This window comes from Lagenorhynchus albirostris, chromosome 9, assembly GCF_949774975.1.
Source record: "Lagenorhynchus albirostris chromosome 9, mLagAlb1.1, whole genome shotgun sequence".
NCBI classification, from domain to species: Eukaryota; Metazoa; Chordata; class Mammalia; order Artiodactyla; family Delphinidae; genus Lagenorhynchus; species Lagenorhynchus albirostris.
In genome coordinates, this window is record NC_083103.1 from 13357768 (window position 1) to 13371455 (window position 13688).

A 13688-nucleotide genomic window follows, 5' to 3' on the forward strand; every position below is an offset into this window, starting at 1 on the left:
ATCACTTTGCTGTACACCAGAAACTAACATTGTAAATCAACTATACTTCAAAAAAAAAAGGAATAGCACCAAAGTAGTTTAAAATCTTGAATAAATGCACATTTAGTTGCTTTTGTCAATTGCTTCTGATCATGTATATTAGCATGCTGTCCCATTAATAAACCCCATTAGCAATGTAATAATAGCTAACATGATCTAGTGCATGTTATGCGTCAGGCACCTACTAATTGCATTGCGTGGATTGCCTCATTTAACTCTCACAGCCATTGGTTATGAGGTACGGACATTGTTACTCTAAAGAGGTGAGCCTGAGTTTGGGAGATGTTCAGTAATTTGCCCGAGGTGATGTAGCCAGTGAGTGGCTCACGGAAGTCACGGTTCTCCCTCCTCCCTGTATGATAATGGTAATAATCATCACAGCTGCTCCTTTCCTTTTAGGCTCAGCCTCATACATTTGCTCTGATTAAATTTCCCCATTTGTTTGTGGGATTTTTGCGCTCTTCATGCCCACTCTTAGCCCATCCACTTCCTTTCTAAGTTCGTCATGAGATCCTTTACAGAGAGCCAACCAACTGACCGTGTCTCTCCACTCCCCACCCTAGGGTGGACCTGACCATAACTACACCAAGGAGAAGGTCAAGATTGTAGAGGGGATCTGCCTCCTGTCTGGGGACGATGCTGAGTGGGATGACCTCAAGCAACTGCGCAGCTCCCGAGGGGGCCTCCTTCGGGATCATGTATGCATGAAGACAGACACCGTGTCCATCCAGGCCAGCTCTGGCTCCCTGGATGACATGGAGACGGAGCAGCTGTTGCAGGAAGAGCAGTCTGAGTGCAGCAGCGTCCATACCGCAGCCACTCCTGAAAGACGGGGCTCCCTGCCAGACACAGGCTGGAGACACGAACGCAAGCTCTCCTCAGAGAGCCAAGTCTAAACGCCCATGTTCCCTTCCCTTCCTACCTGCTCCTTCTCCTTGGTGGGCTTCAGTCCCTGAGCTCGCTTATACAGCAGGCCCCTTTCCTGTGTGCTCGTCCTGCGCCGCCTCCTCCCGCCTCGTAACTGCTCCCAAGCCCTCCACTGGAGCTGTTTCCACCTGGGTTCGTAACTACCTGTGCACAAGAAATGATGGGGCATCCTGAGAATTTAGACCTGGATTTTACCACGAACCTCACCTCATGCACGCCATCCTGAGCCCCCTTGAAACCAGGCTCAGTAATGATTCCTCGTCAGTACAGAGCTCCACCTCCCCTTCCCCTGGCACCCTCAGTGCCTGCCCCCCAAGAGCTGATGATCCAGGACTGCACTCGCTCCATCAGAGCTGGCCTGACCGCATCTCTGAGGGAACTTGCTGACCGGGGGGCTGGGGCGGGGGGGTGGGGGGTCATGGGTAAAGAGAGAGATGAAGGATAGAGGCTGAGAGAAGGAGGAGTCAGCCCAGCTGGCATGGGCATCTGGAAAACCTCCAGCCTCGAGTGCATTGGCAACATGAAAAAGCTTTTAAGGGTGATTGGGCCTGGGTGTCCTCTCCACTGCCGGCCGTGGCTATTATTCTTGCCCTGACAGTTGTTGTTTCTTCAGCTGCAGATACTGATGAGGTCTGGGTATGGCTCAAGCTGTTCTTCCTCCTGCTAGAATGTCTGGAGCCTTTTCTACCTTCAGATGACTGGGGGGGTCTCTACCACATGGCCGCTGGCTAATACGAATTCCCTCCTGCTGCCTCCAGCTTGTGAGCCGGTGTCTTGAATGCGTGTGGGACCCTCAGGGGTGGGTCTCTGCAGTGTCTGAGAAGCACTGCTTAGACCAGTCTTAGCACATCTTCTGAACTATAATGTTCTGCCACTTTCTCCTTCCTCATTCTCTGGGATTCTGAGCACAGAGATCCTGAAGCAACTCTCCAAAGCAGGGCCAGAAGTTTTCACACATGGTCAGGAAGAGTGATTGGTTTAGAGACTTGAGGCACCCAGGGCTTAAAGGGAAGTATCCATGAAGCTGAGCCTCCTGTGTTCTCTCTCAGGTGCTCAGGGATCTAAGTGAGTAGACAGAGCCTGTGGCTGTGGGTGGTGAAGTTCCCATTCCGACTCTTCCCAGCTAAGTGACTCCCTTTTCATGCTGAGGTGCCATCACTTGGTTCATGCTTATTCACACAAAAGGCATGTGTGTCACACTAGTGTCAAGGGAGTTGAGACTTTTTACTGTCCTAAAACTTCTACCTAGCTCTTCTTTTTTGGGGAGGAGGGGAGGTGCCTAATTTACTTTTTCTGACCTAGCCTTGTAGGCACGTATGGTGAAGAGGCCTAAATAAAGATGCAGAGTGGGGGGCAAGGAGTAGGAAGGTAGAGAGAACCACTGAGGAAGCCCTTTCAGCCCAGGGCAGATCCAGACCTCTTTCACCCAGGGATCAAAAGCAACAACAGGAACTGAGAATGGAGTGGGGGTGCTTCAAGGGGAATTTTCCAGATTTGAAACACGTCCAGGGGTTCTTGGTATTGAGAAATCAGCTGCCAAACATGTGAGTGAAAAGGGAAGATCAGAGCAAACCTTTTCTGGTCAGGTCTAAGACCGCTAGAGACAGGTGCCAGGCTCTCAGCCCTGCTCGCAGTAGCCAGCCCCAGGTCTAGACCCTCATAGGACAGCCAGGCCAGGCCAAGCAGGCTTTTCCAGTACACAGAGTGGGAAAGGAAAGGTCCTCCTCCTGGGAGGAAAGGGGGACATTTCACACTTGATGGGGCAGTAAAAGAAGGAGCCCTTTGGGTCCTCAGACTCACGGTTGGGCATGGGGAGAAAGTAGCAAAGTGGCATTTTCTTGAACGGAAAGGGGGAAGGATCTTATTGCACTTGGGCTGTTCAGAATGTAGAAAGGACATATTTGAAGAAATATCTATTTGAGCACTGATTTACTATGTAAAAAGCAAAATCTCTCTGTCCTAAACTAATGGAAGTGACTCTCCCACGCTCATGTGTAATGGTTTTAACGTTACTCACTGGAGAGATTGGACTTTGTGGAGTTATTTAACCACTATGTTCAGTATTTTAGGACTTTATGATAATTTAATATAAATTTAGCTTTTCTTAATCACCTTGCCTGGCTTGGAGTCATGACTAATAACTGCACCTGCTCTGTCTGGCAGAAACATGCTGTGGAAGACCTGCTTGCAAACATCACCTCTAAGTCCCTTGGGGATGTGAGGACACTGAAGAGCAATAAAGGGTGGGAGGTTCCTGGCTGGAGGTTCAGCTCATCTTGAAAAGACAGGTTAAGACCAGAGTTCATTGGCTTCTGAAATCCTTATTTCCTCTAGAGGAGGGTGGCTGATAGGTTTCATCTTGAGTGCCAACTCTGGTTGGTCATGGCTGCCTGAGGTTCTGTCCAGACCCAATGGGAAAAGTGTCATGATGGTTAGTGGTGTCTCCTTTGGGCACCAAAAGGAAGTGTCATGGCATGTATACCATGTATCTTCTATTTCTGTTCTAGGTCTACGAGGACTTCAGTGTCACAGAACTTGACTTTGCCTTTCAGTGATGGTCACTGGCAAGACTGTCTGATGTCTTGAAATAAAAGTACTGGGATGGGGACAAGAAGGGCTAATTCCAGTCCTAGATCTGCCTCTAGCTCTGTTTGATCTTAGTCATGTTTCACAGTTACTCTGAGAATGGGTCAATCAACACTAAGATTCCTTTTATTTTTAAAAAGCTGTCTACTCATAGCTCATCCACTACATCTCAAGCCTAGAACAAGGCATTGGGGATCTCTTTTCAGGTATCTGGACAAATAATACCTCTCAGTGAAGATGGGGAATCATGCAAGTCTTAATGCCAGTTATAGAATTTGATGTCAAGGGTCAATAGTTGATTTTCTAAGCCATAAACCATTTATAGAACATTGCTCCCATTCATTCATTCATCTGCTAGGGGCTGGACACTACCCAAGCATGACCAAGAAAGATTATCACAGAGCTTAGAGTCTACCAACAACCCCACCCCCCCAAAAAAAAAGAAAAAGAAAGCAAGAAGGACGGAATCCTTTTGAATGTAAGTGACAAGAGATCTGAGTATAAACTGCAGTGTATAATTCTTCCAACTTTGGTGAGGGACAGATGTGCTAGAACAAAAATAAGTGGAATAGCTCAAGGACAACCATCCACCATTCTTTTTTGGGAAAAAAAACCCCAAAAAGCACAACAGAGAGAAAAAGAGGACATTTGAAGCAATGAAATCTAGCCTAATGCACAAGCCTGTATACCTGTAGGAAGTACCCCTTTCCAGAGCCTCAGAATAAGTGCCCTTTTCCATAGCCTCAAGCTATGAACAGTGACCACTAGAGCTGGGAACTCAGGAAGAACTTTTCAAATGGGAAGAAAAAATGAATGCATTGAACACACACCATTTGCTTGCAAAACTGCAAGTGTTTCTGGAAGAACAAAATATGTTGAGTGCGTTTTGCTAAACTGTGACAATCCTGCTGCTTCAGAAGGGGATGGGAGAGGACCTGATGGCCCAGGTCTTGACGAGAATTTGACCACTGGCAAATGAGAATTTTGTAACAGCGTCAAGGACTAGCACCCTGTTTTCAGGTTATGCTGGCTCTTAGTTTCCTAATCAGTAAAATGGAAAGGCTGAACCAGATGATTGCTAAGGTCATTTCTGGCCTGAGACTTCTATTTATGTTCCTTCCAGGAAATCTTGGGGCTGAAACAAGAGTTGAGAATTCCCTGTCTGGTTTTCTGGATATAAAACCTAAAAATGATAAGTAGGGAGATTTTGAGTCAAATTCTAACAAACGGGGCATATTTTTGCAAACTAATTATGTTCAAAATATAGTCACTGCCTTTCTTTCTATATTATTTGAACTGTGCAACCTAAAATGAAAAGATCTCTGTAGCCTGTAAAGAGGTCTCCATGGCATGAACTGAAGCTTTCACCAAACCTAGGCCTGAAGAAAACAAAGTCAGTGCTGCATAGGAAGCTGGAAAAAGCATCTACAAGAGCTAAGGGTGCATGATGTTCTAAGTGTAATGCACTGACACTCAAGGGCATCTTTAGTCATTTCTACTAATGGAAATGATAAAAGAAATGTGGTTGAGCCTTTTTTTGTGGCTAAGAAACAGTCTATGTCTTTTCTTCGTATTTGAAGATGACTCAACTGATCCGGTTAATAGGATGTGTGTTTGGGGAATGTTTCAGGCAGCCTTTGTTTTGAAACATTCCCTCACTTGCCCATTATTTTCTCTCCAGATCATTCTTCCATTAACCAGCTGACAGAGGCTAAGCAGAGCTCAGCACAGGGAACAGAGTTTTATTTCCAGTCAAGGCTCCACCTCACAACTTTGGATTCCTTCACCAGGTGCCTTTAAAACAGATCCAGACAGCCTAATTAAGGGTCTGAGTTTAAATTCAAGGCTGAGGTTAGCCCCAGGCTATACAATTTGCTTATTTCATTTTACAAGACACAAAGAGCCAAGAACTCCCACTTATCCTGCCCTTCTCAGTGGTTTTTCCTCCAGCCCCTAAAAGCCTGTTGACAGCTTGCTAACGAGGTCCCTATCTTTCCCTCCTGCCTACTTCCTTTTTGGTGGAGCTGATCCTTCTGTGGTCAAAGTTCTTGGGCAGCCTACATTTTGGGGCCTATGGGAAAAATGGGCTATGAGAAAAGAGAAAAAAAAGCTGTCCATTCCTTCAATCAACTGGCACCTTTAAATGCAACCAAGTGCAAGATGGGATAGGCTTTGCAGTCTTGGAGGCCAGTCAAGGAACTGAACCCATAGACACTTGACATCTGTGTTAATGCCACCACTGCTGTCTCCAGGGAATAATGCAGGGTGCACCCGGACTGAAAGTTGAAGTTAATCGTTGAAGCTGCTCCTTTTAGGCTGGAAGTATGGATCCATGTCCCATGCTAGGGATGTTTCCACCAAAATGTAGCTTGTGATTATGATGGAATGAGCACTGTCCCAACACTAGTAGACTTCTCAGAAAGGCTCAGCACAGTTACTCAGCAGCCACAACGTTTGGCATTTGTTTCCTACTTGCAGTTGCAATAATATAGTGTTCACTTAGATATCTAATGCCCACAAGGGTTTCACTGTCCTATTATTAACCTCCATATGTGGAACTGAGAGACCCCAGGAATAAAGTAGGTACACATAACTCTAATACATACATAGATAAATGCCATTTGATGATAATCCTAGACTGGCCAAACATTTATTGAGCATCTACTATGGGCAAGGTACTGTATTAGGTTTCTACAAGGCTCTACAGAATCTGCCATTCCCTTCTCTCCATTATCAGACCTCAGCTCCTACTACCTTCCTGCTGCCAACTACTCTGCTCCAGCTATACTGGCCACCCTGTTTCTCAAACCTGCCAGATATGCTCCCAACTTAGGGTCTTTGCATAGCTGTTCCCTATGGCTGGCACTTTCTTCCTCTAGATATACTCACAGTGAACTGCTTTGCCTTACTCAAGTTTTTGCTCAAATGTGATCTCAGTGAAACTCTGACCACCCTTTATAAAATTACAGTCCTTCCAACTCCACTTCCCAATCCCTTTTACCTTGTTTTATTCTTTTCTATTTTCCCATTGCACATATTGTCTAATAATATACCATATGATTTTTTGTTTGTTTCCTCACTATAATGTGAGCACCACGAGGAGAAGGATTTTTTGAGAGGAGGGGGTCTATTTTGTTCACTGATAATCCCAAATGCCTAGTACAGTCCCTGCACATACTAGATGCTCAATAAATATTTGTTGAATGAATGAATACATTAATGGAATCAGACATCTAATGCCCACCTTCTAGTGGGGCTGCACTTAAACCATATAAGACAAAAAGGGATTTTGCCATCTTGTTCTAAAACTCTCCAGGGTCTAGACTCTGCACGTTACTTAATGATCAGATTCCAGGTTACCATCACTCTCTACTTAAATGTAATCTTCAGTTTATTTCTGGTAATATTTATTTTTTTATTTTTTATTTTTTTGCGGTACACGGGCCACTCACCGCCACGGCCCCTCCCGCCGCCAAGCACAGGCTCCGGACACGCAGGCCCAGCGGCCCCACGGCACGTGGTACCCTCCCGGACCGGGGCACGAACCCGTGTCCCCCGCATCGGAAGGCGGACTCCCAACCACTGCGCCACCAGGGAAGCCCTCTGGTAATATTTAAATAAAGTAAACATGCCAATGATCAATGACTGAAGAAGACTATTTCTATATATTTCTAGCCTGTTTCTCAAAAGTTATTGTGGACTTCCCTGGTGGTGCAGTAGTTAAGAATCCATCTGCCAATACAGGGGACACAGGTTCAAGCCCTGGTCTGGGAAGATCCCACATGCCGTGGAGCAACTAAGTCTGTGCACCACGACTACTGAGCCTGCGCTCTAGAGCCTGCGAGCCACAACTACCAAGCCCGCATGCCTCAGATACTGAAGCCCGCACGCCTGTAGCCTGTGCTCTGCAACAAGAGAAGCCACCGCAATGAGAAGCCCGCGCACTGCAACGAAGAGTAGCCCCCACTCACCACAACTAGAGAAAGCCCACGCGCAGCAACGAAGACCCAACACAGCCAAAAATAAATAAACTAATTAATTAATTTTAAAAAAAGGTTATCGTGAGCTTTTTGCTTCAATTGGCTCCTCTCTCCTACCTCCACCTGTGGATCTGTCCTCATCTCTTATCTTTTCACTCTCTCCACTCTGTGGTCTCATCCACAATTTCATCTTTTCACTTTATAAAGGTGATTCCCAAATTTATATCACTTGAGTCCTAACCTCTTTTCACAGCTCTCACTCTGTATTTCCTGGGCCTACTTACATGATTCCATTTGCATGTCTCATTGGTATGTAAAAGTAAACAGGTCTGAAACCAAATACCTTGTCTTCCCTTTGAGACTGGCTTCTCCTGACTTTCTACTTCCATTTGGTCAATCAATGCCTCCCAGTCCCTAGGCTCAAATCCTGGCACACTCTGACTCATCTCCCTAAATGGGCCCCACCCTCACCTTTATACCTAAGCTAGTCTGTTGCCAAATCCTTCCCTCTTTCTTGAATCTGTTCTCATCATTTCCACCGCTCATATCAGACTCCTAACTTTGCTCTCAACTCTAACCCATTTTAGAATTAGACAATCAAGCTAGTTTTCCTAAAGTGCAATCCTGATTTTGTCACTCCCTTGCTCAGAAACCTTCAATAGTTCCCCACTGCCTACTTTAATAAAGTACAAATTCCTTACCCTAGTATTCAAGACCCTCCAAAAACGGTTCCTAACTTTCTCTGTTAATCTGTGTCCCACTACTTCCTAACATGAACCCTGTTCTAAAATCAACCCACATGTTCAACTCCCAACATACTATGTACTTTCTTGTCTCTGTGCCTTTGCCTGTACTTTTCCAAATACTAGACATTCTCCCTGCTCCTTCTATTAAAAAAAATTTGTTTTAATATGTCAGTGGTAAAAAATTCATTTCCCTCCCTGGCAAGTCCCATCCCTATTAAGTTTTTTGAAATTCCAGTAATGTTAACCATTTTCAGGCATGCACACAAATATACATACATTTATAACCATATATAATAAAATCATTCCATATATGTATGCTTTTCTGCAATTTGCCTTCTTTTCAGTGAAAGTTGGTGCCTTTTTCTAACCAGCATGTATAGATTAACCACATTCTTTTTAACAGTTGCACAGTGTTCTATTGAATGTATTATACCATAATTTATATAATAAGTTCCCTATAGATGAACATATAAATTTCAGGGTTTGTTGTTGTTGTTGTTTGTTTGTTTTCTAAATCAGTGCTGCAGTGAATGTCTTTGTACATTTTTCTTTCCATACATGCATAGGTCTGTATGACAAATTCCCATCAGTAGCATTACTTGGCCAGAGATTATGTACATTTTACATTTTAATAACTGCTAAATTGGCCTCCTAAAAGTTTGTATCAATTATACTTTTACCAAGAAGTGAGTTTGGGTGTGTATTTCTCTAACTCTTGGCTAACCAAAAGTTGTTAAACTGTTTCATCTTTGCCAGTTTGATGGATTAAAAAAAAATTGTTTTATTACTTTCACCCATCCCCTCTCCATTTCTTAGTCTCTTGGCTACATATGATTTAAATCCCAGATTAAAAATCCATCCCCCTAAAAAAAAAAAAAATCCCCTTCCCAGATCCTCCCCCATCTAATTTCTCCCTTCAGTTAAACATCTACAGCTTTTCTTTTATATTGTTCTCATATTGCTTTGAATTTTAGTGACTAGTCTATATGTTTTATTCTTCTGACCACTGTAGTTTGCAGATTCCTTGGAAATTAGGACCAATGTTTCATAGAAACATTGGATGTAGAGCTAAACAAGAATTTTCGGACCAAATTAACCAAGCCCCTCATTTTTATAAACAACAAGATTTATCAAGCCTTTGAAGAATGCATTACTGTTCAAAGCCCATTCCTAGAAATTCAATTAGTTATATTAAATCCTCACACTAAGTTTATAAGGGAAACATCATTATCCCGTCTTACAGATGAGGAAACTAAGCTCCAGATTATTTACTAAGAAGAGTGCTTTACTCAGAGCAGGTCTAAGACCAGAATCCAGCGTCCCGGCTCCATTCACCCTCCTTCCACTATAATCCAGCAGCCTCTCTGGTTTTCCTCACGCACTTAGCTGCGCAATCAATATTTGGTGAATGAAATGACTCATAAAAAATTGCCAAGTGTTGACAGTAGTTTAAATATCTGTAATTAAATAAAGCAAACCTGCTGACAGCCGGAGATGCCCAACTCTCCACAGACCTTTCGCGCTTCTTTTCGGGGTTTTCTGCATCTTTCGCTCCGGCGACCCTCTCCCCACCGGACCAAGCAGCGCCGGGTTCCAAGGGAAACACGGCTGCGCGTGGCCCCTTTAAGGCTGAGGGCGGCGCGTGCCCATAGTTCTTTCAAATGGACCAATAAGAAGGGCGATGGGCGGTCCGCCGAGGACCAATAAACAACGAGGACACTGCGGGGTGTGCGGCGGCCCAAGCGGTTTCAAACGGCTTAGAGCAGACCCTCGGTTCTGACCCAGCGGAGGTGAGTGGCCCACCCGCCTAGGCCCTTGAGTTCACGAGTCGCACGCGCGTAGCGGCCCTGAACCCCGGGCGGGGAGCCTCCGCGGACGCGCGCCTCCCTCGCCCCACGAACCCGGCGGGTCTGAGGCGGCGAAGCGGGGCGGAGGCCGTGGGACTCGCGGCTGGGAGGACGAGGGGCGTGGGCGCTTGTGTGAGGCGGAGGCCGGGGCTGGGATCTGGGTGACCAGAGCGTGCCGCGACGGGGTTCGGGCGGTAGCGTCCTGGGGACGCGTGCGGCGCAGGGCCGTGCCTGGCGGCTCAGGGTGTTTGGGTACTGGGGCGGGGGCCTGCGAGCCGGCCCGGCTACGGCGCCCCTCGCGTAATTGTCAAATGAATGAATGAGTAAGAGCCTCCGAGGGCTGTGGTGGTCGTGAAGGGCCTGGTCGCCTCAGAGCGTGACAAGGACAGTGGTACCGCGGCCTGCCCGCGCACCTGGCTCCCCACCGGCTTGCTGCGATTTAAACGATTCGGATCATACCGCTCCGCCCTTCCGCCTGGTTTTCTCTCTCAGAAGGTGTCAGTAGAGTTAAGGTATCTTTCCAGCTCTGAAGATTTGGGGGACCAATACAATAGCCAGCAGTGTAGGTGAAGCAGGCCTTGCTACTTTAGGGTGAGGGCTTGGTAAACTAGATTCTTGCTTTTTAGCTCTTACCACTCCGGCGGTTGAGATAGCTACCCTGCAATGGTGGTAATTGTCGGGCTGGATTTAAATGCAGGCGTTTTGTTTCTGGGAGAGAAAACGGTGAAAGTCGTGTTGCCAGAGTGGCTGCTGTGTGTTAGAAAATATATTCGTGTTGATGAATCTTAACAATGAGTTTTTCATTCAGCATCAATAGAGGATGAAGAGGTTTTTGCAGAACTTGCCCCAAATTTATGCATGGCTCCAGTTTAATTCTTAGGGGAATTAAGGCTTCAAATCGTGGCCCAGAAATGCTCCCTGTCTTATTTTATGCATAATTATAGTAATTGAAAACTCATTTTGAGAGAGGTGAACTCCTCCTATCTCCATTTTTATCACCCTGAAAAGTCCTTCTTTGACCTAAAGAGCTGATAAATTAAGCTAACAATCTTTTTAAACTTTTAAGAAATCATAAAAGATTTGGACTTAAGTGACTGGATAAAATGTAATGTTGTTTTTATAAAATGATATAGAGAAAGGTGAAATCAATATATTTTGCCAGGATAAATTAAACCTAGTTGGTAAACTCATGAGAAAAAAATTTTACACAAGTTTTTAAAGTTTGTTCACTCAGGCAATGGCAAGCAAAGATACTCCTTAACAATATACTATATAACGTGTTACTTTAAAAATTTTAACAGACAGCTTAATTTTAGCAGCAGAGTTTTAACTGCAATAAATTTGAGTACCTTAGTATTTTGAACACTGTCCTAGGTTTTGGGGAGGCAATTAAAAATAATAAACATTTAACAGTGTCTTAGGTTATTGTTAAAAATCTTGATGAGGAACGAAAACTTTTCTTCATATTGGAGCAAAGCCATACTCTTTTATGCTCCTTTGACTTAATAGAGTCTCATTCATTCATTCAACAAATACTGAGATTGATGCCTACCGTGTGTTAAACATTGTTCTAGATTCTGGGAATACACTAGTGAACCAGAAAAAGACAAAGCCCCTGACCTAAGGGAGTTTGACAGTTTTATCTCTCAAACAATTTGCTGTAGCAAATTGTAGTTTCTATATAATCCCTCTGGCTAGCTCTAGTCCTTGAACAAAATAAATGCTCAAATACTTTTACCAGCATTAGTTAACATTTATTGAATATTCACTAGGTGCCACGTTTTATCTTTTTTTATTCTCACAACTTTTTACAAATGAGGAAACTGAGTCTTAGAAAGGTTACGCAGCTTGCTCAAAATCATACAACTGATAGAACCTCAGTTTGAACCCAAGTTAGTGTGTCTTCAGGGCCTTTGCTCGTAACCTCTGGTTGTTCTATGTGAAGTAATGAGATCTGTTAGGGAGAATCCAGGATCATTTTCTGGGTAGAATCTCCCCTCACCCCCTCCTTTTTTAAACTTCTGTCACAGACATAATGAAATATGAACCATAGGCATGGTGGGTTTTAGAGGGAAGGTGGAGCAGTTCAAAATACAGTATTTACCATATGGGAGATGGACAGCTGTGACAGTGGGAGGGGGACTAAGTGGGGGCATAAAATTGAGATCTGGATCTCATTATGATTGATGGATTCCTGGTGATCAATGTTGGAGAGGTTTGAGATTTTTTTTTAATTTTAATTAATTTTAAATGCATATTACCTGTAGAGTTCAGAATATGTTACTTAGCTTTTTTCTGTTAGGGCAGTTGCCTTGACTGCTTGTTTATCTCAAACACATTAAACTTATTCTTTTTTAAAATTAATTAATTTTATTTATTTTTGGCTGTGTTAGGTCTTCGTTGCTGCGCGTGGGCTTTCTCTATTTGTGGTGAATGGGGGGCTACTCTTCGTTGCGGTGTGCGGGCTTCTCATGGCGGTGGCTTCTCTTGTTGTGGAGTACCGGCTCTAGGCATGCAGGCTTCAGTAGTTGTGGCACGTGGGCTCAGTAGTTGTGGCTTGCAGGCTCAGTAGTTGTGGCGCACAGGCTTAGTTGCTCCGTAGCATGTGGGATCTTCCCGGAGTAGGGCTCGAAGCTGTGTACTGTGCATTGGCAGGCAGACTCCCAACCACTGCGCCACCAGGGAAGTCCTAAACTTAATTTCGTTTTGGCCTTTGTGTTTGTTCTCTCTGCCTGGGACTTCCCACCTGCTCTACCCCTACCTCAAGCCTGTCTTTGTATATAGGCTTCACTCAGTTTGCAACTCAAAGGTCATCTCCTTAAAGAGGCGTTTTCTAAGCTCCAATTAGAGTAGCCCTCTTGGTCATGTTTACCTCACTTTCTTTTTTTTCTTTTCTTTTTAAACTTCATAGCGTTTATTGCTATATGATAGGCCATTTATTGTTTGCTTGTATATTGTCTGATTTCCTCACAGAAATGAAAGCAGAGCAGGGGAGCATAGGTTTTGGGGTTTTTTTTTTTTCATCTGTGAGGTTACCTCAATGACTCAAGCAGTGCTGGGTCAAATAAGGTGGTCAGAAAATATTTGCTGAACAAAGTTGGCCAAAACTGGCATAGTTTTCTCCATGTAATGAAGTGATAAAGACAATATATAACTAACCAGTTGGCTGTGTTACAGTGTCTTTGGATGTGAGCAATATCTTAGCAGATTGATTTGGAAAGTCTTCAACTAAGAATCATGGAAAAACGATAGCTTTTTGTTTGTGTTGACTGGCAGAGAAGGCAGATCTGGCTTCCTCCTCCCACTTTTTTTCCCCCTATTTTTAAAAACTTTCAAATCTGTAGAAGTTTTTAGGGGTACTGGTCAGGTATAGTGGAATGTTCCTGTATTGGAATTTATCTGATGTTTTTCTCATGATTAGACTGGGGTTATGAGTTTTCGGGTGGAAGATCACAGAGAGAATGCCATATTTATCACATCAACATGATTTGTGACTGTTGATATTGATTTGATCATATGGCTGAAGTAGTGTTTGTCAGGTTTCTTTACTCTTTTCATACTGT

At 44.2% G+C, this 13688-nt stretch overlaps 2 protein-coding genes across 6 annotated transcripts in view; both read left to right on the forward strand.

Annotated features, from left to right (window-relative positions):
• Positions 1-9071, forward strand: part of LRP4 (LDL receptor related protein 4) — a 58210-nt gene extending 49139 nt beyond the window's left edge. For both annotated transcript variants that reach the window (XM_060159252.1, XM_060159253.1), the window contains one exon: positions 603-9071. In XM_060159252.1, coding sequence (XP_060015235.1) covers positions 603-935 — 333 coding nt within the window. In that variant the 3' untranslated portion in view covers positions 936-9071. The remainder of the gene's footprint in view (positions 1-602) is intronic.
• A 946-nt stretch (positions 9072-10017) lies between these two features.
• The window catches only part of CKAP5 (cytoskeleton associated protein 5), a 107812-nt gene continuing 104141 nt past the window's right edge, over positions 10018-13688 (forward strand). For 2 of the 4 annotated variants that reach the window (XM_060159255.1, XM_060159257.1), the window contains exon 1: positions 10027-10068. The gene's annotated coding sequence lies outside the window, so the exon portion shown is untranslated. Of the gene's footprint in view, positions 10069-13688 lie in introns of all 4 variants that reach the window. The other 2 variants (XM_060159258.1, XM_060159256.1) reach the window with 2 other exon arrangements.